This window comes from Abramis brama, assembly GCF_963993115.1.
Source record: "Abramis brama genome assembly, chromosome: 18".
Classification (NCBI taxonomy): domain Eukaryota; kingdom Metazoa; phylum Chordata; class Actinopteri; order Cypriniformes; family Leuciscidae; genus Abramis; species Abramis brama.
In genome coordinates, this window is record NC_139980.1 from 7,575,482 (window position 1) to 7,599,905 (window position 24,424).

At 37.7% G+C, this 24,424-nt stretch overlaps 1 protein-coding gene across 1 annotated transcript in view; it reads right to left on the minus strand.

Annotated features, from left to right (window-relative positions):
* kif26aa (kinesin family member 26Aa) overlaps positions 1 to 24,424 on the minus strand; it is a 69,928-nt gene that overhangs the window by 24,652 nt on the left and 20,852 nt on the right. Inside the window, exons 3-4 of the mRNA XM_084091332.1 lie at positions 21,637 to 22,101; positions 12,869 to 13,020 (exon numbers count right to left, since the gene is read on the minus strand). Coding sequence (XP_083947458.1) covers positions 12,869 to 13,020; positions 21,637 to 22,101 — 617 coding nt within the window. The remainder of the gene's footprint in view (positions 1 to 12,868; positions 13,021 to 21,636; positions 22,102 to 24,424) is intronic.

The following is a 24,424-nucleotide window of genomic DNA, read 5'->3' on the forward strand; positions in this document are numbered from 1 at the left end:
AGAGGAGGCCCCCACAGGAAATGTGTATGTGCTATGCATTATAAGGTGTGAGTGGATGTGTGTGCAAACACACATAAATTACAGAAAGAAATTATCACCGAGCATCATCACCCATGTGTTTAAATAGGGAATAAAGTGCTATTAAAGTTAGCATTTTTGGGTAAATGGAAAAAATGTAATGCCAATAAATATGCATTGACAGCTGTAAAACTTTGCATAATACCCTGCTGTGACCCAGGAATAGACTTTTGTCCACTGTAGTGGACATTATATTTTACTGAATATTTAAAACACAATTTTAAGTCTGGATGTCCTGTAAACAGCACATTCAGGGCTTTTCAGAGATATCAAATGTTTAGAGGTTTCAACATGACAACAACTTCTGCTTGGTCTTTAAAAATGACTGAAATTAATTTAGAGATCAAATTTATCACACTTATGGAAATATGATAATATTTTGTAATTATCATTTAAATATGACTCATTTTCAAATTGTTTGTCATAAGTCAACATCTCAGGACAATGTTATAGGGTTTCTAATCAAAATATGACTTTGTTGCATAACAGGGAATTGGTTTCATACATGTCCACTGTAGTGGAAACCAGGACTTAAATCATGTTTATCGGGCATTTTGGGCAACAAAACAAGCGAATTGGAAAATAAATTATATAAAAATATTCCTATGAAATATTAGATATTATTATGAAAATGTTGCCAATTATTACTCTCATTATTACACTTCTTCTTTCGTCACATGTTGCCCCAAGAACACATATGCAAATTAGATACAATGTACATACATTGTATTGAATGGGACTACCTATTTACAGCCATTTTACATACTGCATAAAGTAAAATGGTATATCAATTTATTCAGTTATATCTTTCATAACATAGTTGAGAATCATCTTTATATAAAGTTTGGTAAAAAAATAAAATAAAATAAAATACTGAAACCTAAAATTCGATTGGTGAATTAAAAAAATATCATTGTTTTTGCCAATACATGCCATTTTATGTCTTTTTTCTTCTTCTTCTTTTTTTTAAAGTCCTGGTGTCCACGACAGTGGACATAGCATAACATATGAATAAAATATAATAAAAAAATTATAAATAAATAATAATAATAATAATTTCCTTCATTTGTTTATTATGCTCTAAACAATGTAATGATATAGAAAAAATACTAAATTAAAAAAAAGCATTCATAAAATGATTAATAATCTAGAAATGAACAAATGAAAATATTTTTTATAAAATAAATGTAAAAAAAAAAAAATTCATAATATTAATAAATAAATAAATATTTTCTCACCAAAGCCAGACATTTTTTTAATCCTCATTTGGCACTTGTCGAGTGTTAATTTTGGACCCTGGGTGTGAATGAGGCAGAGAGACTGAGAGTGAAAAAGAAGAGCTTGTAATAGGGGGCATAAGAGGTTGGAAAAAAATACTTGAGTGAGAGGAGGAGGGTTTTATTAATATTAAACCCATATGGAGACAAAGCCTCTTTTTTGCCTCCTCCTCCACACACCTCACCTATTCACACACACACACACACACACACACATACAGCGCCTCCTCTAACATAAAGAGGAGACCCACGCCCACATGTAGGGCAGAGAGCCGCATTCACAGCGTCTGGCTGCACGACAAATGCTTTACAAGCTCCTTATGAAGCACAACACAGTCACACATACAAAAGATTGAGATATCAGTCAGAAGCGAACAGAGGTGAGTGACCAGAGTGGGAGAAAAGTAGCATGGTAGAGTGAGCTCCGATACGCTAGGATGGGCTTTATCCAGATGCACCCACCTGTTAAATCTCCCTTTTCTGCCCAGCAGTGAGCATTCTCCCTCTGGATTTGCTACCGCTGCCAGTTTTACTGCAGGTGAGGTTTTAGGGTTGCAACTGAGAGCAAACCAATGCACTGTGGTTACTAAAGCACTTTTACAGCCTTAATGATGCATACTTAGGTACTGAACAATGAAGCAACACATTAGAGGGATTCTGTCATAATTTTTTCTCACCCTCCTGTCATTCCAAACCTATGTGAATTTCTTTCTTATATAGAATTAAAAAAATAAAAATACTTTGGAAAATATCTCAGTGTTGTTTTAGCAATACAGTGAAAATCACTGGGGTTCAGTGTTGTTTTGGTATAGAGAAAAGCAATTGAAGCATTCTCAAATATATGTTCTTTTGTGTTTTGCAAAAGAAAGAAGGACATTCAGATTTAAAAAAAACCCCTGGGAATCAAACCCACATCCTTGGACCAGTTAAACTGCACAACACATGTAACGGTAGACGAACAACTCAAAAGAGTCCATTATACTTACAGTTCTCTCCAATCCATTATCTCAGTTCAGAGGTCATATCAGCACAGCAGTGAGAAAAGCAGCTTTTTAACTTGTTCATTCCAGATCCTGGTAAGAGCACTCCACGGCTCCCGGCACATGTGAGAGCAAGGCGGGGCGGGTGCGGAAGGCGTGCTGGAGACGGGGGGCTAGAGGTGTCTGCTGGAGGACGGGGCAATGTGATTACTGTCACTGTCATCAGGGGTCCATTTCATGCAAATTCCCAGACGAGGAAGTGGGTACAGGTGCGGCGAGATGAGAGTGGCAAGTAGCTGATGTCAGAAACGCTCATGATGACCCCCAAAACTTTTCTGCGGAACTGGCGGGTAGGTAGCACTCCTGCAGTGAAGCATTTTCCGCCACACACTATTTCCACAGAGCGCGTCACCAATGGTTGACTTCTCAAAGTTTAGCTCTTCCGTTCACCTGTCGGAAACTGATGTGTTCGTAACCCAAAACCGATCAACTTTTCATCTTTCTTTTCCACTTCCCTCCAAGGTAGCCCTCACTTCACATCTGCATCGAGGCTGGGCGGGGGCACATCGTCCCTCTCTGCTGCGTTCCTTTCCTCCACTCTTTTGCGTTCCTCTCTGCAACTAGCCCATTGACAGAACTCCCAGGGAAGACAGCGGAGAAGGCAAATCCCCTGGGATGAGGGGAAAAAAAGAGTCGATTCCTGCTTCTGCTGTTGCTGGGAAACCCTGGCAGAAGTCCAACGGTCCTCTCCGTCTACTCTCCGCGTCTCTCCCTCAATCTGGTGAGTCGCTCTCACCTTCTCCCTCTCGATTTGCTGCACTCGCTCTCTCTCCCTCTCCTCTCCTCAGCCCAGCCCCCTTTCCATTCCCCTCCCAGACACAGTGTCAGTACACAGCTGCTGTGCAAAGCACCACTGATAGGCAGCATGCTCCACACACACTTGTCTGCGCACACACACACACACATTCTCTCTTTCAATCACACAAACACTCTTCGCTGACGTGCAAAGCATGCACTTTCACACACACTGGCATGAATACTTCATGAGTGCCGAGGAGCCCCCTTTCCTCATTCTGCTGGACTTCAAAGAGACTGAGTTAGTGTGTGTGAAACAGAAGCAAGGAAACAGTATAATAAGTGTCTTCCTGCTCTTACACGTGTCAATCCGTTTCCTGTTATTTACATAACAAAAAGAGACCAAAGAGCTTAGATGAAACCTATTACAGATGATATTGTGACAATTGTGTGAAAATCTGTAATCTAATCTGTACTTCTAAATCCATTTTTGCCATTCAGTGAAAGTCAGTGAGGTCCGAAACAACATTGGACCCCATTGACTTTCATTGTATGGAAAAACAAAACAAAACAGAGACATTTTTCTAAATATCTTCTTTTGTGTCCCACCGAAGAAATAAAATCATATAGATTTGGAATGAAATGAGGGTGACTGAATTGTTGTTTTTGGGTGAACTGTTCTTTTTAGGTGATTAGCTGAATACAAATAAGGGCTGGTTAGATGGATGGATGGCAGCACTGATGGATAAATCAATGGCGCAAGATAAAACAAACAGGTGTGCTGCAAGATGTTAATGAGGACATTAGCCCGCAAGCAAAGCTACAGACCTCCACTGGTTCACTAATAGTCAGAAAACAATGCTGTTAACTATTAACTATGCAGGCCCAGCCTTTAGGTGCTTGGGGAAAATAAGAGTGCCAATTAACATGTAATATTTATGTGTATGTGTGTGTGTTTGGGATGATGAATTGGTGAATGAGGTGGACTGAAAGAAGAGAGATGTTCTGTTCCAGCAGAAAGTATGACATATGGCCTTGCAGGACTTAGTCTGATAGCTTTGTCCAATAGTGGATTCACCTGCTTTGAGTCGCCATTCCCTCAACAATTTGTAATATGGCCATTGGTCAAGCTGACAATGCAATAATAACTCTGTGTTTGTAGGTGGGTGAGAGTTTGTTTCAGTGCCTCTCCAAATTTGATTCTCTACAAAAAAAAAAGTATTGATCTTCCCAGTTTTTGAGTTTTAAAAAGGATTCAAAATCCAGCCTTTTTTGTCTTATCTTTTAAAAAGTAACAAAGATGTGACAAAATGTTTAAATGTCAACTGCAGCCTATTTTATTCACATAATTTGATTTATATGCATGTAAAGAAGAATATTCAAAAGGCAAAAAAAGATGAACACTTCAGAAATCATTTGAATACGCTGATTTGGTGCTCAAGAATAATGTTAATCAGTGTTGAAAACAGTTGTGCTGTATTTTTTGTGGAAACTGTATTTTTTAAAATAGAAATCTTTTGTACTATTATACATCTTTACTGCCAATTTTGATCACTTCTGCTGAATAAAAGTATTAATTTCTTTCTTAACTGACCCCTAACTTTTGAACAGTAGAGTACATGCATTAAAATAGTAAAAAAAGGTCAATTTTGAGTGGCTTCTTGCCCACTGGAGTCTCGTCAATGTATGTCAAGCAAAAGCCAACTTTGCAACCTGGTCATTAGCTGAGACAGCCTTTAAGTTATTTAAGGACAATTTGTCACCGACCTCTATAATCCCCTTACAGCCTGTCTTGAAGCTCATTATGTGACTAGACATATAACACATCTTCATTTCCCACACTTCATTCCTCTCCTTTATTCTCTTCACTTCAGACAACTGATCAAGAAAATCCTAAGCAAACCATGGCAGCAGATCAATCTAAAACTCTGACCACTGAAAAATCAGTCAAAAGCAGTCAGAGGTTTCTGTAAAGCAGTAAAGCAGTCAGAGGTTTCTGCAGCTGAAAAAGAATAGGTAAGAAGCCTTGTTGACCCTCAGTCTGAGTGGGAAAATCAAGCTTTTTGCTATGAGTTACATTTCAAATGTCAAATCTGTCATGAAACTCTAGATGGCACAGGCTGATGGGTCCTTAACGCAACCTGATGATATTTACATTGTTAACTACCGATTGGTTCCCGTTGCATCTGCAGCCAATGAGCTTGCTGCTCAACATTTAAATAGCTGGTTAGCGTTCACCATAGCAGTTTACAGCGTGCTTTCAAAGTTCCTCTGAAACCCTCCATCTTCCCCAGCTCCAACTGTATATATCTGCTATGGGTAATTTTATATATGCTATTTGTGCAAGCAGTATGTCTTACATGCTCACCGCAGCACATTGGTGTATGTATTGGCAGTAGCAAGTCCCTGTATTTACTCTGCAGCAGCAGCAGCAATAATATGCAATAACACCAATAATAAACAGCAGCAGCGTAGCAGATCTATTCCACCAAAAACATTAACATTGTCATATCCATTACTATGCTAAAAATCTTTTGAGCTTCATGATAGATATATGTATAACAAATTCCCACACTGAATCATTAAAAGGCAAGTTGACGTTGGAAAGAAGTTTCAAATGTCTTTGAGAATTTGGGCAGTTGTCACTACATGTCACAAATGTTAACAGATATAACTTGTGATTTTGGTTTTAAATGCATTAGTAAATGTTGATAAATTAATATGAAAAGAGATCAATAAATGCTGTTCATTATTAGTTCATGTTAACCAATGTAAATGAGACCTTTCTACATGACATTCTACAAAAAAAGATAAACAAAGTAATTTTTTTATTTTATTAAATTAAATAAAAAAAACTGAAAAACCAACTTGGTATCTCTAACTCTTTGTATCCTACAGTACAATGTACAATATGTTGGTGGCACTGGAATTTAACATTCTCTCAAAATGCATATGTGACTGAACAAGGCTAATCCGCTATGCTGTTTCTTTCCTTTAAATCTCATCGAATATACTCAATCTCTTGAATTATGAAAACAAAAGTCCTCCTCAGTCATGGCATGCAGGTTCTCTTTCATTTCAACTATATTCCCTTGGTTGGAATCAGCATGAAGCCACTGATTCATATATGAAACACCATTGAGAGGCTTCAATGCCTATGGCTAGAAAAAGATCAGCTTAAAGGGCACTGGGGCTCAATAATTGCTGTGAAATCTAAATGGTGTACCCAAAACACCACGACATCACTCAACACCTTTTACTTCTTCCCGGCACCTGTGTTACCTGCTGAGCCACCATGTTCTCACTCATTCAGCTCTTTGTCTTAATGTTGTATGGCAGCTGCTTTGAGCTCTTGTCATTATCGATTTCTGCAACATGAATTGTGCGCTGCGACCTTGTCCTGAGGTACACGATAACCTTTGTCATGTAGTGCCAAGGGGCATTACTTCCACAAATTATGGGGCAGCTCTTTAACACAATGCTCGCACATCTGGGTTTGTTGCCGACTATTAGCACATACTTTTGATTCAGTCTGGCAGAACATATTCTGATTCTGTTTGCTGGCAGAGGATGAATACAACAAAGATACAGTAGAAGCCACTAGAAACCGATTCCAATCAAACATTTACATTTAATATTGTGGCTAACAACAGGTTGAGTTGTTGGCGACATCAGGAGCTACCGGGGCTCAGCTGCTTCAAGGACATGGCAGCTCTACTGATCGAAACCCTGGACCCCCCCGTTTCCCCCTTAGACATAATATGGAGAAGGGGGAGTTCAGTCTGTGGGGTGGAGGCACAACCCCCTTTCATTTTCAAAGGAATACTGCCCGACTGGAAAACATCAAATAGTCCAGCTCAGAGACTCGAGGATCGGCACTGTCAATATCTGCCTGCCATGTGTCCTTTATTGTTTTTCCTCCCTTCTTTTTCTACCCCTTTGAATGACAATGAGTAGCTAGTATGCATGAAAAAACCTCTTGAAAGGAGGTTAAAATGCAAAAGAAGAGGTGGTTAAAAATGAAAAGCAGGTAATCTCTAGTGATCTTATTAGCATTCATCTATGATGGCACGGGGTGTGAAATGAGAGAGGCAGGATTAAGGGGATGCCTCAAAATCATTAGAGGGCATAAAAAGTGGGGAGACAGGTAAAGAATTACAGAGAACAAGACAAAAATAGGCTCATTTAAAAATAATTTTGAGATTTGAAAAATAAAACAGAGAGCCCTAAATAAGGTCAGACTGTTGTTTATTTTAAAGGGATTTAAAGGGACCAAAAGAAAATTGTCCATTTAATGAAAGGACATTTTGGACCCCATTGAATTACATTGTGTGAACAAAAACATTCTTTAAATATCTTATTTTATATTCCACAGAAGAAAGCAAGACATACAGGTTTGGAACATTGGGGTGAATAGATTTTGTCAGAATTATCTCTCTTTTTTTGTGAACCATACCTTTAACAACAAATTGTGTCTTCAGACTAAACTGACACATATTGAGCACTGCTATTTTTTGGCAACAAAAATATAAGTACTTCTTAATATAGTTATTTAAGATCTAATTATATTTCTTCAGAATGTGTTTTCCTTTATACACAGACTGTGAAACTGACTGTTTTCCATCCAAATAAACAAAATAAGAATCGATTCACCATGTTATTTCAAAATGGCCGCCCCCATACAGGGTCATTCCGTGTCAACTCAACCAGAGGTTCCCCGCAATTTTTTATTATTTAAAAAAAAAACATATAGCACCTTTAAAATGAGGACACCAAAAGAAATGTTTATTAAAAACCAAAATATAAAATGATATTAAGAAGTGCTTTTTCCCATTTTTTGAACTGTCACCATTGGCATATCATGCAACAAAGATTGCTAAAGTCAACAGATTTAACTAATAGACCTACCAATCTCTGTAAAAAATCAAATAATGATGCTTCCATCTTTCTAAAATAATTTTTACCCCCCTGAAGTTTGGCTCCATATTTTAGGTGAAAATTGTCATTTTGACCCCCTCGACAAAATAGTGAATTACTCAATAGATCCATTACGTTTAATATTTTGGCTTTCATCACTATTTATGTTTGTCTTTCTAGAAAAAAATATTAACAAAATCAAATATTTGAGGGGTGAAGTTTCCGAAATGTGATTGATTTGACATGGAATGACCCTATATGGCAGGGTTCACCAATCTCAGTCCTGGAGGGCCGCTGTCCTGCAGAGTTTAGCTCCAACCCCAATTAAACACACCTGAACCAGCTAATCAAGGTCTCACTAGGCATACTAGAAACTTTCAAACAGGTGTGTTGGAGCTGGTTGGAGCTAAACTCTGCAGGGACAGCGGCCCTCCAGGACCGAGATTGGTGAACCCTGCTATATGGTGTCCCGCTCCATCAAAACAAAACATCTTTTATATAAGTTAATTTTAAACATTTTTCAAAAGTACTGTGTCAAAATGTTTTTATGAGGAAAAGTTAAAGGGAATGTACCTTTAAATAAAACGAAACTCTACTTTCAGTCTGTGTTGAGATGTTTCCACTGTTGCTTCATCTCTCTCTCTCTCTCTCTCTCTCTCTCTCCTCTCTCTCTCTCCCCTCTCTCTCGGCTGTTTCCTGAGTGTCACTGTTCCACACACTCGCAGACTGATGTTTAATTACTACATGCCTATATATACAAATACACTCACACACATATGTGTGAGTACAACGCTGACATCCAGCTTTAGTGCTCAAATCACCAGAGAATATTCTCTCTGTAAATAGCATTTTAAACAGACTTCATGTCATGAGCTACTTACTGTGCTGGAACGAGGGATGAGGAAGGAGTGAGGGAGCAAGACAAAACACGGCTGGAGGAACAAGGATGACAGGGAGTGATTGTAGAGAGAATTGAGCGAATGAGAAACAAAAATAGAGTGATGGAAGGAAAAGAGAGAGAGAGAGAGAATGCAAGGTCTTTCTCATCAGACTTTTACAATTACTTATTCAGCTCCATCTCTCTGCAGACAAACTGGGTCATGGACTGAAACTTTGGCACAGAATAATCAACACAGTCAGCCAGACCGGGGACATGACTGTATGCCAAACAACAACAAAACACACTCAACCTGAGGAACAAAAGCCACCACATGACCTGCACACTAATACTCTATACAAAAGGTCCTCATCAGTAACATGATGAGAGACAAGAAAGAGGTGTCTAGATGAATTCATAAAAGTTATACATATACATAGTGATGCCAAATCTCCCAGCAAACAGTCCGAGCAGAGTTTCTTTTCTGATAGTGGTGGACAGCACTGAAAAACTAATGCTAAATGCTAATAATAAAATACAACTAACCATCATTAGGGTAGTAAATAAAATAGGCGTATCAACCTTTAAAATGAGGGAGAAAACTCTTCTCATACCTTTTTCTATTCATTTCAAAGGCCACAGTGTTACATTATTTTACTGCTAATTCATCTGTCACTTGGAAGAAGCTAGTCAAATTTTAAAAAATGACCCATGTGTCTGGTTTTGTGGTCCAGGGTCACATATAAGCTTTTGCTTTTAGGACGTTTTGCTGGCTATAACTTTATAGCCACGATAGGCTGACACATTAGTGCATATAGTATCACACAGAGAGAGGTTATTGTCATACTGTACATAAAAGCTTTTGTTAAAAGCAGGTTACAGAACTTGTTAAAAGCAGAAAAGCATGTTCAGCCACATCAACATGATGCATTCCCAACCCCTGCATTCATTACGAGCACTTTCATTCAATGCAAACAGGTGTCGTCTCTGTTGTTCCCTGACGATTATGCATTTCAGCACAGCAGTCAGCAGGACAATAATGCGAAGCATGAATCCAGCAGATAATACACACTCAGCGTGCCAATGAAAGCCCATGGAAAAGCACACGAGAGAGCCCCTCAGTCACAAAGCAACATCAAAGCCGGGGAGAGACGGTCCCCATCTACGGCATGGAGAAGCCACTCTGCTTTTATCTGTAAATCTTTAAAGGCGAGATTACAGCTGGCCTTCAGTCGTAAAAACCCACTTGTTCCTGGTACTTGCTTTTTGCAAACCTCTGCACAATTCAGGATCATGCATGATGTGATGTGAAGTATATCACACACAATAAATGACACATATATGTTTGCTATAAAACATATCACTGATCTGCTTTGTCCAGTCGTAATCCTTAAGGCCACAGGGCTGCTGATTGCAAGAGTTAAGTGTAAAAATCCCTCCATCACAAAAACTGACTGTTTACCTCTTCACTTAAGGTTATGCTGCGCTATATCAGAAAATAAATAAAAAACAACCTTATACCTGAAACCTCCAAGGCAAATGTGAGTGAGAGTGTGTGTCTATATCTGTTCTTACACCCCCTCTGGCGTGTTTACTAGACTGACACTGTTAAACAGACGAGAGGAAGGGATTCTGTCACAACAACCCTCCTTGATCTGTATCTGTAAGGGAAACAACTGGGGTTAAAGGTCACTGAAGCTGCAGTATGCCTCTCCAGTGGGCTCTCTTGCTGCACTGAAAACCTTGATTCGCACAGGCCCAATAGACGATGGGTAGATGGATGGATGGATGGATGGATGGATGGATGGGTTAGGGAAATGTTTGTCACCATATTTTGAGAATGACCCATTTTAAGGAGTATAGTCATGCAAACTTACTGGTTGATCTGTGCTGATCCCGTCACATTATTCCTCCCCAAAATAACAACTGAGAATATTTTTTTCCCCAAGCAGTCATTTCCATATCTATGTCATTTTTAACTTCATCTCCTTAACATCGATGACACAACTGCCACATTTACAGTTTTTTATATATATATATTTTCATATCATCTATGATCCCATTCTGTTGTAGGCCTACAACCAATTGGTAAGCTAATAATTAGAAAAAGGAAATATATAAATATTCTGATTCAGTTTTACCAAAACATGCCTTCAATAAAGAAAAAAAAGCAACAGGGGTTCCTAAATTATATGTTTCTGATCACCTCTCTACCTCCTTTCTCGTAATTATTTCGCCTTTTCTGCCTCTCTTTCTTTCACAACTGTGCAACTATGGCAACTTGCTTTAAAAGACGCTGTGCAAGGTGTGAGTTCCAGGTGGAAGTCAAGGCCAGGGAGAGGACACGACTTCTACGCCTGACATTTGAGCTGCTCTGACTTGTATAATTGAGGAAAGCATGAAAAACATTTTGCCATGAATATGCATATTTTGCCACAGGCAGTCTAAGCAATATTCAAAATGTATATTTGTCAGTTGTTCCTCATTTACATAATGACACATTCTTTCTTTCGCAGGATTTTGGACTGACTGAGTGTACTCACAAATCACTGCCAAAAGCTTCCCTTATGACCCACCTTATTATTTATCAGCCACTGTGTGCACTGGGCATCAAAAAGACAGACGTGCTTTTGCTGACAGTGCATACTAATTCACTAGATTCGGGTCAACTAAGATTATCAGTAATACCTAATGATGTGCACAGAAGCACAGGTCATACAGTGATCAGTGTCTAAAATCAATGGCATGACTAACTTAATAGGCCAAGGCAAACCCCCTGGGGTGATGTCTGTCAGTCATTTACAGAAGGTGGTCCTGAAGGTGGTGAGCTAGAGATGAGGCGCTCTGCTGTCAATAGGCTAATTGTATGCAGTGTCACATAGCTATTAGTGTCTCGCACCTCTAAGCATCTCATTCTATTCCCAGACATTTGGCCATGAACACAAATTCCTGTTTGTGTTTATCAGGTGAACCACTGTCGCTTGTTCCTTTGTCTTTTTTGTTGACCAAAATAATGATGACAAATAGAGAGACAGAATTCTGTATTATATCTATATCCTTATTCAAGCTCCCCTGTGCACCTAAGTACCTGCCTCTGTTTTTTGTCAATACATTGATGTATATTTAGTGGGGACTGAGAGCACATTGGAAATATGGGATTTAAAATGTAATTTAAACCTGCTAATAAACAGAAAGTTTTAGAATTTTGACACAAACACACAAAAAGTTATGAAGAACAAAAATTAAAGATTCTGCACTATTTCTATGGCATTAATCCAATAACCAAACTTGACTATGAGAAGTTATTTGTACATACGGTCAGATGTTCTTGCTTCCATTGAAGTACAAGATGCCTTTTGTATCATTTAAAGAATTAAAAATAAAATGATTAAAAATAATTAATTCAATAATTAAACTCAAACTGAAATTGAAATGAAAAACTTTCCAAAATGTTTCTAAATTGTAATTTTAAATTGTACTAAACAGAAAAAGAACGTTTGGACCTCTTTACAGAAAGAGTTCAATGCACACATTTCTCTAAAACTAATAGAATGTCCTCTAAAAGTTACACCAAACCATCAATCCTCAAGAACAATTTTGGCAAACAATTTGTCTGCTACATTGCGATTAACTATTATCCCTGCGGATACATGGACAATCCAGCTTTGAGACCTCTGCCATTTGGATTTTGCACTCTCTCTGACTGTTAAGCCTGAGCATTGATCGATGACATTTCAACACATTAGGCTGGACTGCCCTCAACATCACGGCAGTCTCCACGGGTGCTGAGAAAGCATTGCAGTGACGTGACTGCCAGAGGCAATGAAGGATTCTGGGTGCTTGTGAGCGAGGGCCTGATGGGACTAAGTCATTGAAACTGGGATCCACCGAGCACAGTTAGCTGAATTGATGGCTGTGCACTGCGTACAGGCTTTTAAGCTTACCTGAGGAAGAATGAGGCTGCTGAGCTGGTTTGAGGTGCTGGTGGGATGGCTGGCTGGTCATGGTGGGTCGGTTTATGTCCTGGAGAAACCAAGGGTACAGCACTGGCCTGACTGGACCTGGGGGCTACACTGTCCTTCTCTATGGTAGGACTCTGTTGGGGGGGAGGAATACTATTAGAATGACAAAACAGTATAGTAAATGTTGCTTTAAAGTCATCACGGAAAGAAAGTTGAGATTAGTCTTTTCTTCTTTATTTTTATGTATATCCGAGTGAAACATCTTCACGAATAAGAAAAAATTTAGGGCAGTACTTAATTTTGTCCAACGATTGGATGGAATTGATTGGATCGTTTGTGAGTGACAGGTTGCCCTGCCGTCACGCCAGTAACACATCATCAGAGAAGAGATGTCGGCGCAGGAGGAAGTTATTTTGATTAAAGACTACGAGGGCATATGAATTTAAAAAAATGATGCGCACAGATAAATCATTTATAATAAATACTGCAATATTCCATAAAAAAAGTAAGAATTGTCCATTTTGATTTCATGGTGACTTTAAAAAAATTATAATAAAAATTATAATTTTCTCACCCTCACGTCGTCCCAAACCTGCATGCAAAAACGTGTTCACAAAAAACACCACATTTTTCCAAAATGTCTTATTTTATGTTCCACAGATTAAAAACACAAGTAAATAACTACTGTACAGAATATTCATTTTTGGGTGAACTATGACTAAAGTATGACAACAATGATGATCGATGCAAACGAACCATCAAGTAAGGTTTCTGTGGGAAAAGCACGCGATGGGTGGAGTTATGGAGCAGACCGCAGTAGAAGGAAGCATCGGATTTGCTCCTCAAGAATGTTTTGACAACTTTTTAGACTATTTGAACAAGTAACTTCATAACTCTATTCAGAACTTTGTAGATGTTCTACATCCATCCTGAATAGTTTTGGTTTGTTCCAAAATGAACCAAAAACGGCCACAATTCTAGTGTAATACGTGCCGTCACGGAAAATTAGTTTCGAAATATTTTTTCCAATGATAACAAAAAAAAAGTATTTACTTATAATCATTTCACTTTCCTGTTGATTGTCACTGCTCTAGTTTACACCTGATAAACACTGCAGTCATGGCATAATTGTGTCTGGAGGAGAGTAGGTTGCTGAAGAGTGTGCTTTTTCTCTACACTCAGTCTTTGGCTAACAGGATTACAAACACATTCCATAATATCACAAGCACAGCCTGCTGTAAAATAATGAAATCCTGTGGGAAACTTTTCAAATACTGGTGTCAAAAATACAAGGCCTACTCGTGCAGAAGTAATAAAAAAGCAGCCAAGCAGCCCATGAACTATTTCTCACTCATACTAATAAATATAACAAAACCATTTTCTATTTATAACAGCTATAACACCTTGCTTTATGGATATTGTTTTTATATAAATGCAGTGGTGTTAGGCTATTGGCTGAGGGAAACCAGCAAAGTTCAAATGCCGAAGAAAAACACTAGATATTTGTGCTCATGAGCAAGGCATCCCAGGAACTATTCTTGAGAAGTTTAATAAGTAGCTCCAGATCAAATGCACCTGCTATCTGTTATGTAAGACTAGCTAGTGAGCTTTCACATACACTGTAAAAAGTGAACAGTTGGATCAACTTAAAAAAATTACTTCAATTGGTTACACCTAAAGAAATTAAGTTTTCTCAACTTAAATTATCACATTTTATCGTGAAAAACGTGATAATTTAAGTTGAGAAAACTTAATTTCTTTAGGTGTTACCAATTGAATTTTTTTAAGTTGATCCAACTGTTCACTTTTTACAGTGTAGTGACAAATTAATCTTCCAAATTCCTCTAAAGGTACAGGGGCCAAACATACAGTAAGTGTCATTCAATCCCCCTTATACTTCTAAGCCCAGTCATTTTAAGATAACTGCAATAAATATTGGTATCTTTGCAAAAAGCTGTCATTATCTACACACACTCAAGTTGCTCGAACTTGTATGATTTTAAACACAAACATAATTATTATGAAAATGTCAAAGCTGCTCTTTTCCATACTGTCACAACTGTGTGGTAGAACAGACACAAGGAGGAAGATGAAGATTCAAAACGGTCTTTTATAGCATCCAAACAGGGTAGACAGGTAAACTCAGAGTAGCATTGACGTGACATAGATGAGACCAAACAACCAAACACTGAAACCCCAAGAACTTAAATACCAAGACTGACCAGGTGAACTAATGAGGACACAGATGAACTAAATGACTAATCATAATCAGTAACCATAGTGGCTAAAGGGTGGCGGGAAACTAGAACAAAGGAAACATGTGACTGAAGATAAACAAACTAAAAGTCCAAACATAAAAGAACCATGACACATACACAGTAAAACATATTCTGTTACATTTATGAAAAAAAAAATATATATATATGGCAACTTTGGGCACAAGAAATACACAGTAAAAAATACTATAACAATGTTTCAGGTTTTAAGGAATGGCAAATTGGTGCCTACATATTTTACAACTAATGACAAGAACGAAATTATCTATATAAAATATAATCATAGGCGATGCATCATGCAGGCACTTCTGGGAATGTCATTTTACTGTTTTTCACCATATGTTAATTCCTTTTTAATTGAAAAAACAAATTTGGCAGTATTTTACAGTAAAATTACACATACAATAATGTCACTTTAAACCATGTCCTTTCACCATATATGGTAAGAATTTACAGTTAACAATTAACATTTTTTTACTGTAGTACATTTTTTACAGCGTACAATTTGAGTTCCCAGGCATGCTAAATTAAAAACTGCAGCACTAGTCTAACAAATCTTAAACATTCACGGTGAACCAATGAGTTTCCAAATAATTTCTTTGGTCATGTGTTATTTCGCCCAGGGCACCAAGTAACCCACCTATATTTTTATTAAAAAAAAAAAAAAAAAAAATAGGTGCATGATGCCCCTGGAACTAATACTGGCAGCCCCATATATACATACGTGATGTAGTTTTAATTCGAATTTTCCAACTAAAAGAAAAGACAAAAAGTAGAACATGACAGCACAAGCATATACACATGTACTCATGGATAGAAGTGGAAAAAATTGAGGAAATGAGAAGGCATGAGTAGGTACAACAGAATCTGGGAAAACTGGAGTAGCTGTGATCTGCTGACAGCTTGATGTTGAGATAACGAGCACAGAAAAATCTCTAGCACACACGTGCAGGATCTTCAGCTCCAGAGAGACTCATCTCAAACACCCACCATGGCTGTGTGCTAATCTACCTCCCTTCACTCCAGCCGTAATTAGTCTCATGTCAGGGGCCACAATTAGAGCCCAGAAGGAGGATGCCGAAAGAGGGACGCTTAGAGATCAGAATGGACAGGCTATATTAATTTAAACTAACTATACTGTACAAAAAAAGGTGTTTGTACAAATTAAGAATAAAAAAAATGAGGGCAACACAGTTGCATGGATTTTTATTTATTTTTTTAGTCAAATTTGTTTACTTGAAGGTGCAACAGATTTTTTTTTTTTTTATGCTGGTTGAAAGTCTCCTCATATCCTGATAGCAATCACTATATTCGTCTAAACATATTTTTATAAATATATATCATATGTGGAAGGCATAGGACCATAAAATGTTTGTTCAATCATTTCTTTCAGTCCGAATGAAATTATACCATGAGTTCCCTGTCAGGGATTTTAAACTTTCTAATTATCAAAGAATCCTGAAACAAATGTATCACGGTTTCCACAAAAATATTGTAGCCCTTGTTTCAACATTGATAATAACAAGAAATGTTTCTTGAGCACCAGCATATTAGTGCATTAATATGACAAATAGTCATTTTTAAATGTTTTTTATTTAAAACTAAAATATTTTTAGTATGAAAAAATACTATTTAGTATAATTTAAATATTATTTATAAATAATTTAAATAAAAATTTAACATTTAAACTCCTCTAAATTAAACTGACTTTCTTTGCATGTTGGTTCGACTTTAGAATATATCGTAATAGAAGAGCTGCGTTTAGATGATTCCTTGTGTTGCAATTATTATAATTAATAATTCAATTCTGTGGTTATTTCAGCATCATTTACAGTGCTCGCCTTTAGAATAACTTAAACAGTGCTTGAATACTTGTTTGGATACTTCAGCCAGCGAGAAAAAAGGAGGCTCATTCATCAAATCATCAACAAATCTGAGTTTTGTATAACAGCCATAACCATCCATTTTAGTTTATGTCAAATCAAGGTAAATTAAATAATGACCTTCCCCTGTGGTCAACATTTCAATACAGATCTTTTTACTTTATTGTGCAACATTGCTCTCTCTCTCTCTCTCTCTCTCTCTCTCTCACACACACACACACACACACACAGGCTAACAAGTGTGTGTTAGATGGGCACAGCTGTGTTCCAATAAAACCCAGCAGCAGATGGAGCTCAGTGACAGCAAAGAGGTCACATTGGACTTTAACTTTGACATTTATAGAGCATTCACTAGCACAAGTGGTGACAGGAGAGAGCAGCCCCTCTGAAACGCTATTAATTATCAGTCTATATTAAATGTTGTCAGACGACAGCAATCTGCTAGCCACGAAAACAATTTACAAACCCTTAAACCCTGCTACCAAATCAAATATAAACAGATCACATTATTATTAAAAGTCACTGCAAGTAATGAGTGTTTCTCCACTGCAGGACAGGACAGGAAAGGAAATGAAATTGTTAAATTTGGTCTGCTGTTTTTAAAAGCTGCAGAGGAGGCCCTTAACGTCCTTCACAGGATGAGCCCACTGCCAAGTTAAAACAGGGCAGCATGTGCAGTCTAGCAGACAACCAGATGGACGTCAGGTGGCATTTTTTCACACCAGGTGAGACTTCAGTCCCATCTGTTGACAATTTGCACTTTTGGCTTCCTCCACACATTCAAATAAAGCTTGTGCGGGGCTCCTCAAGGCCTTAAAAGAGCCCTGCTGCCAGAGAAGGCCCATTAGTGGGCTGCGGGTGGCACTTAGGCCTGAGGACAAGCAATGAGGCCCGTCCTACACTACAGAAACACATGGGCTGCATGCCTCTGGCTCCCTCCAAGCTGATATTATACTAAGTGGGATGTATGGATAAAAGATATGACTTTCCATCCCATTTTCTTGACGCAGCTTTGCGGTTTGATAAAGGCGTATTACAGGCTATGGTCTTTACAGTGCTGAAAATATACAAAACAGCAGAAATACACCTTTAGGAATAAAAAAAAGGACAAAACACTTTGTCAAAGAAAGTGCTCTATTGAAATTCATGGCACAATGTCTTTGTCTACAAGGGTGGAAATGTTCTCCAGGGTGCTAACAGCCTTGTGTTTCTGTGTGGTTTGGATGTGCTGTGACTTTCAAGGTCTAATTGCTTTTTATACCCTGTGAGATGAGGGGGAAGACAGCATCCATTGTTTTCCTCTGACACAGGGCCAGTCAGCTTTTCTTTACAGCAATATTCTGTATTATGCAGAGGTGTTACAGGAGGACTACCGAATGCACACTTGTTGCCATTGGAATTCATTCCGACAAACATGATGGCGGGGAGCCCTTCTTCCGTCAAGAATTGCATGTTATACTCACAGCTCACTAACAATATTTTAACAGAATTTATTTGTTTTATATTTTTGAAACAATATTTTATATCCAAGATTTTTCAACCTGAGGTTTCAGTCATTGTAATCATGACTGGATATAAAAACATGAAGGACTTCAGGGGGTTGTAACATTGCTAAGCTTGATAAACTTGCATGCATCCATAACTTATAAAGCTTTATGATGCATAAATGCATAAAGCTCAGGAAAACACTAACCACCACAACAGTGACTACAGACAACACAATATTTCACACTACAAATAAAATAAAATAAAATAAAATAAAATAAAATAAAACGTAAAAAAAAAGAAGTAGTTCCTGCTTTAGAACTAATCTATTGTGAAATTGACTGGTAAAATTATATGCTTCCATGCAGGCAAGGTCACTCTGTCCAATCAAGACTTTATGACTTGAATGCTGCATTTCCATGGAAACCTTGACATTCCAAACTATCATTGACAAGAGAAGGATATAAACTCACAAGCTCATCTGTGTCCTTTTACCATAACTCTCATACATGTTTGCGTCCTTCAGAACGTGCATAAAACTAGGGGTAACTCACATTCACAGAGCTCAAGTTTTTTTAATCTTATTCATCTCTCTAAGCATCAGCCATGACAAATGGCTCATCTGTGACAATGGGGTCACAGCGAGCCATCCAAATGCCCATCAAATTGCATTCCATATCAAGATGACTTAATGCTCAATCTCCTGACGGGAAGGTCAAGTAGAACCAAGAAGGCCAATAGGAGACAAGCAGCGGCTAATCTACCTGATAATAATGTCTAGCTAATGCTAAGTCACTCAGCACACAAACATATCAAGGGTGAAATATTAAAAGAGTTTCATTTGGAGCTTTAATGAGTATTTACTGTAGTATTTAGATTTGTGGTTGTGGAAGAAATTTTGTCCTTTTTGACTTTCTGATGTGCCACACACATTTTTACTGCATGCAAAATCAATTAAGATGTCCATGATAACCTTGAACCAACTCGTAGAAAAGCGTTTCATATGCTGAAAAACATCAATAATATAATGTTTACCATTTCACCATTCTGTTTGATTAAGTCACCTTAAGTCAGAACACTACCATCTAATTAAGACTGCCATCAAAGAGGTGATATCTTATTCTCTTTGAGAAGGGTACTTGAGTCTTGTCTTAACAGCCTGATCCTCGGCCCTGAACTGGACATGAGCTCCATAATGGCATATAGTCACATAAACCCTGCGATGAGGGACTCCTTTATATAAGCTAATACATAACTCTGCTCAAGGTAAAACCATAAACCAAATCACTAGGCCATAATCACAAAGATCTGTATATCTGCAATGCAACCATGATGTGTTCTGTGGCCCCAAAGGACCTCAGCAGAAACAATCCCCATGTGGCATTGCTGCAGAAATGGACACAAGGACCACCAGAGACGTTTCAGATTGTTCAGTTAATTTTGCTCAGATCATGATATCGAACATTTTAATTAATTTTGGGAAGTAACACATTTTTTTATTAAATAACATTCCTGAAATGTTTCAAAATCCTGAAAATTTGTTATCAATTTAAAAAAAATGTTAAGCAGCACAGCTGTTTTCAATATAAATAATAGTAAGTGTTTTTGAGCACCAAATCAGCATATTAGAATCATTTCTAAAGAATCATCTGACTGAAAACAAAGACTTTTTTTTTTTTTTTTTTTTTTTTGCCATCACAGAATTAACTTGCATTACATTATGTCCATTTCACAGTATTGCTGTTTTTACTGTATTTTTGATAAAAATAGCCTTGACTTCTTCAACATTTAAAAATCGTAACAACCTACGAAGTATGAAGGGTAAAAAAAAGTCAAAATAAGATTTTTAAGAAGCCTCCAAATACAGCAAATCAGACAGAACTAGAGGGACTATTGAATAATTATTACATCATTGATGCTACATAATTAATATTCATAAGCCTGGTTAATTTATTTAAAAATTCCACTTTTCAGGGGCCTCATTTATAACCGTTGCGTACGCACAAAACAGGCCCTGAAAGAGGCGTACGCCACTTCCGAGGCATAAGTTGTGATTTATAAAAACAAACTTGATGGAAAAATTTGCTCACCTGCACGCAAACTCTGACCCATGCGGAGCAGTTTGGCGTCACCGATGGAGTTAAATGGCTTTTTGGTCACTTTTAGACATAATTTTTTAAGAAAATTACACATATACAGCAAGATAATACATATAATTTCACTCTAGCCTATCACTTGAAACATCCATCCCTTCTTAAATGTCCGCGTTAGCGAGCGCGTTGGGCAGTTTAGTGAAGCTGAATGCTGTAGCATATCTAACGGCAGATGAAGTAAATCTTCATTATGAGTCCTAATCAGTGCATAAATACAGTGCGTGTTCACAATAACAGTTTAAATAAATAAAAGAATGATTTAAACTATGTTTTACATCTGATATACACATTTAGGTTAAATATGCCATTCTCATTAATGGAGTTAAGCACTTAAATTAAATGAAATCATTACTGAGAAGTTAAATATATATATATAAGGCCTATATCTGTTTCCATTAAAAATGTAAATCAATTAAAAATACTATTTGGCCAGTGGAAAAGATTGAGAAAAACTTTCTCTGAAATGCATTTTATACTATTTGATTTACTTATTCAGAAACAAGGCAAGGATGTGACGGCACATCCGTATCTCATATTTTCCTAATGTCTTGTACCGTTAAACATGGTATCATGTGGATGAATATGCATATGCAAATGATATGCAGATGAGATATGCATAGTAAAACTAGCCATTGTAAGCTTCATGTTTGGTTATTGAGTATATGAGTGGAGACGCATGTGCGCACAATCTTCTGGGATTTATAAATGGAATTTTGCGCAGGTTCTGGCGTACGCACAGTTTTATAAGTCTGAATATTTTTTGCCGTACACCATTTTTGGCTTTCGGACAGTTTTATAAATGAGACCCCTGATCATGAAAAGGTGAAAATACTTGCTTTCCAACCAGCACTTTTTCAGTAAATAGTTTTTAGCCTCAAAAGTAGAATAATCAGTTTGCACAGCTTCATGAATAATAATTAGTCATGAACTAGTCGTGCAATAGCTACTCTTACCAATGAACGAAGATGTTCTGATGCACTTGTCACACGCCACACTCCCTCCAGGTAGTGTTGTGCATGTAGAGGAAGTGGTGTGACAGTGGCTAAACAGGTTCGTTTGCCACCCACTTTCGCTGCTCCTTCTTGACTCCAACCCATACCCTGTGGTTTCTCCCTGGATATGGAACCACAAGGATGTCCGGTGAGGTTTTGACTGCGTTGTGTTGGCCATTCCCAGGAGGCATGGGGTGAGATGGCACTGTGGGATGAAACACGTGGTGGCAGCAGGCCAGAAAGGGGACCGGGCTGCAGGTCAGGCATGTCCTCGAACGCCAGCCCCAGGGCAGAGTGCAGTGCCAGGCGCCTCAGGTGGTGAAGGGGGGTTCCACACACTTCACAGCTGCTCTGGGATCCGCAGCCCCGAGGAGGCCATTCCAGAGTCTGGAGCTTGTCAAGGAGGAATGCTGCAAAGCTCGGGTCCTGCAAGGAAAGTCAGCAACATGACAAGTAATTACAGCACAGCTGCTGAATAAATCTTGGTTTTGTTCATGCATCGTTCTGGTTAAATTAAAAGACTGATTATATTTTCTTAGCCTGTGCATTCATATTCTCTATTCAGAAAGCTGGGCTTAATTTATAGTTGATTGGCTTGTCAATCATATGCAACACAGTATGATGCTGTAAAAGCTTTCAAGTAAGAACCAGTGGCAGAAACAAAGCCCACAAGTTGACATATACTACAATAATAAGCATTTAACATCCTAAACTATGTAAATGAAATGTTTCATGAGGAAAAAAATTATTTTCATTCTTTTCTTTTCTTTTACACATATACAATACTGATATCATCACTAGAGATCTAGAACAACAACAGCGACAATAAATATAAACAGCTCTCTTGTGATATTATTGTTAACTAAAACTGAAATAAAAATAAAGCTAAATAGTCACACATAAATCTATAAATAAAAAAACTAATAAAAACCTACAAAAGCTCATAACAAAATTACTAAAACTTAAATCAAAAATAAAATGAAAACCTAAACTATGAACCAGCATTAGTTGGTTAAAAGTTCACTAAATACTTTTAGTGGCCCCTATAAAAATATTTAGATGAGGATATATAAATTATGGTAAACTTTTGGTGAACTTTATTAAATAAATGTCGCTTATAACAGCTGCTCCTTTTAAAAAACATAAAATCAAAGCTTTCTCCATGCAATATTGTGTGTAGCTTGATTTAAGGATTGTAATAATAAGTTTATGCTGACAACACTCTAAGTTTATATTTTGCGGGAGTGAAATGGAGGTCAGGGGACAAAGCCCCGACCTCAGCAAGACACTATACCATGATTAAGTGCTTTTGTCTGGGACTGAGGGACTTCTACAGCAGGTTCATTCACTAAGGGGGGAAACCATTCGACATTGGCATGCCAGATGCCTGCAATCTGCTTCAGTCGGTATGCAGACAACCGCTCCAACCTGTTAGAGCTGCCTATGGGCATATGACTTTACATTTATTCGTTTAATAGAATTGTCTAACTTCTTTACAAGGAAGTCCTAAGCCTAGTCCAGAAAACTGATTATATGATGACTGAGAGTACAGAAAATGATACTACTAATGCTGCTGGTAATGAAAGTGAATTAGTTGTGACTGAATAGAATAGAATAGAATAGAATAGAATAGAATAGAATAGAATAGAATAGAATAGAATAGAATAGTTCAAATCTGACTTAAAGGTGTTAAAATAAGGCAAAAAGTATAAAATAATAATAAGAAGAAGAAGACGAAATAAACAATAATAAATTGCAGTAAAAGAAAATTCCCTGAAATACATCTATAAATAAAATTAAATTAAAAAAATAAATAAAATAAAAGCATGCAAAAAAAAAAAACCTATCAAATGAAAAAGATGCTCTGCATCTCTATTAGAAACATGAAGAGTCTAGTCATTAAAGGGTTTTGGAGCAGTTCAGGCAACAGCCTTCATGTGTGTACATTTAAACACTGTGAATTGTAAAAATGCAAAATGACAGCTGCAGAATGCAAAATGACCAGATGACACGGATGGAAGCACAAACATGGCGTGTGTTAGTCCATCCACCCACTCAACAGACACAAGCTGCACTTGTTAAGTGCAAGTCACACCACGGTGCTATTGGAGAGGACCTTCCTTTGTATAGAGATTTAAAGCCAGGCTGCCGTCTGCATCCTTTATTGTGTCTGTGGCTTCTGGTGTCCTCCAAGGCAAACACGCAAGTGGTTATTCACGAGTCAATGCCTTACTATGAGCCCGTGCCCATATGTGCCCCACCCCACATGTGCTCGCACTGGCCACTGCATTCTGATAGACGGGACAAAAGGGTGAGGTTGAGCTGGCACACTTTGTGATGACAACAACATTAAAGATTTGTACCCATCAAAACAGCATCTTCTCGACATGTTGACAACAAGAACCAAACTCTTCCAGGCCAGAGTTACGACTACAGTGCTTGAGGGCGGGTCAAAGTAGATGCTGTTCACAGGCAGCCAATGAAAACCATAGGCAGCCAATGACAATATGCAAATTAGTTACATTGTTGCATAGGTGTGTAACAGGAATTGAGACTGGAATTGCTGACGACTCGTTTCAGCAGTTCAGATACGATTTTAGGAGACAATATTTTTATTTGTCATGCGCTTTGATCTTTAAAACTTTACATTCACAAACAGCTATTACACACTGCATGAAAGGTAATATTCAAAAAAGCACAATAGAGGCAATTTAATAAAAAATACAGTTGCGTATGCACATTCAATTCA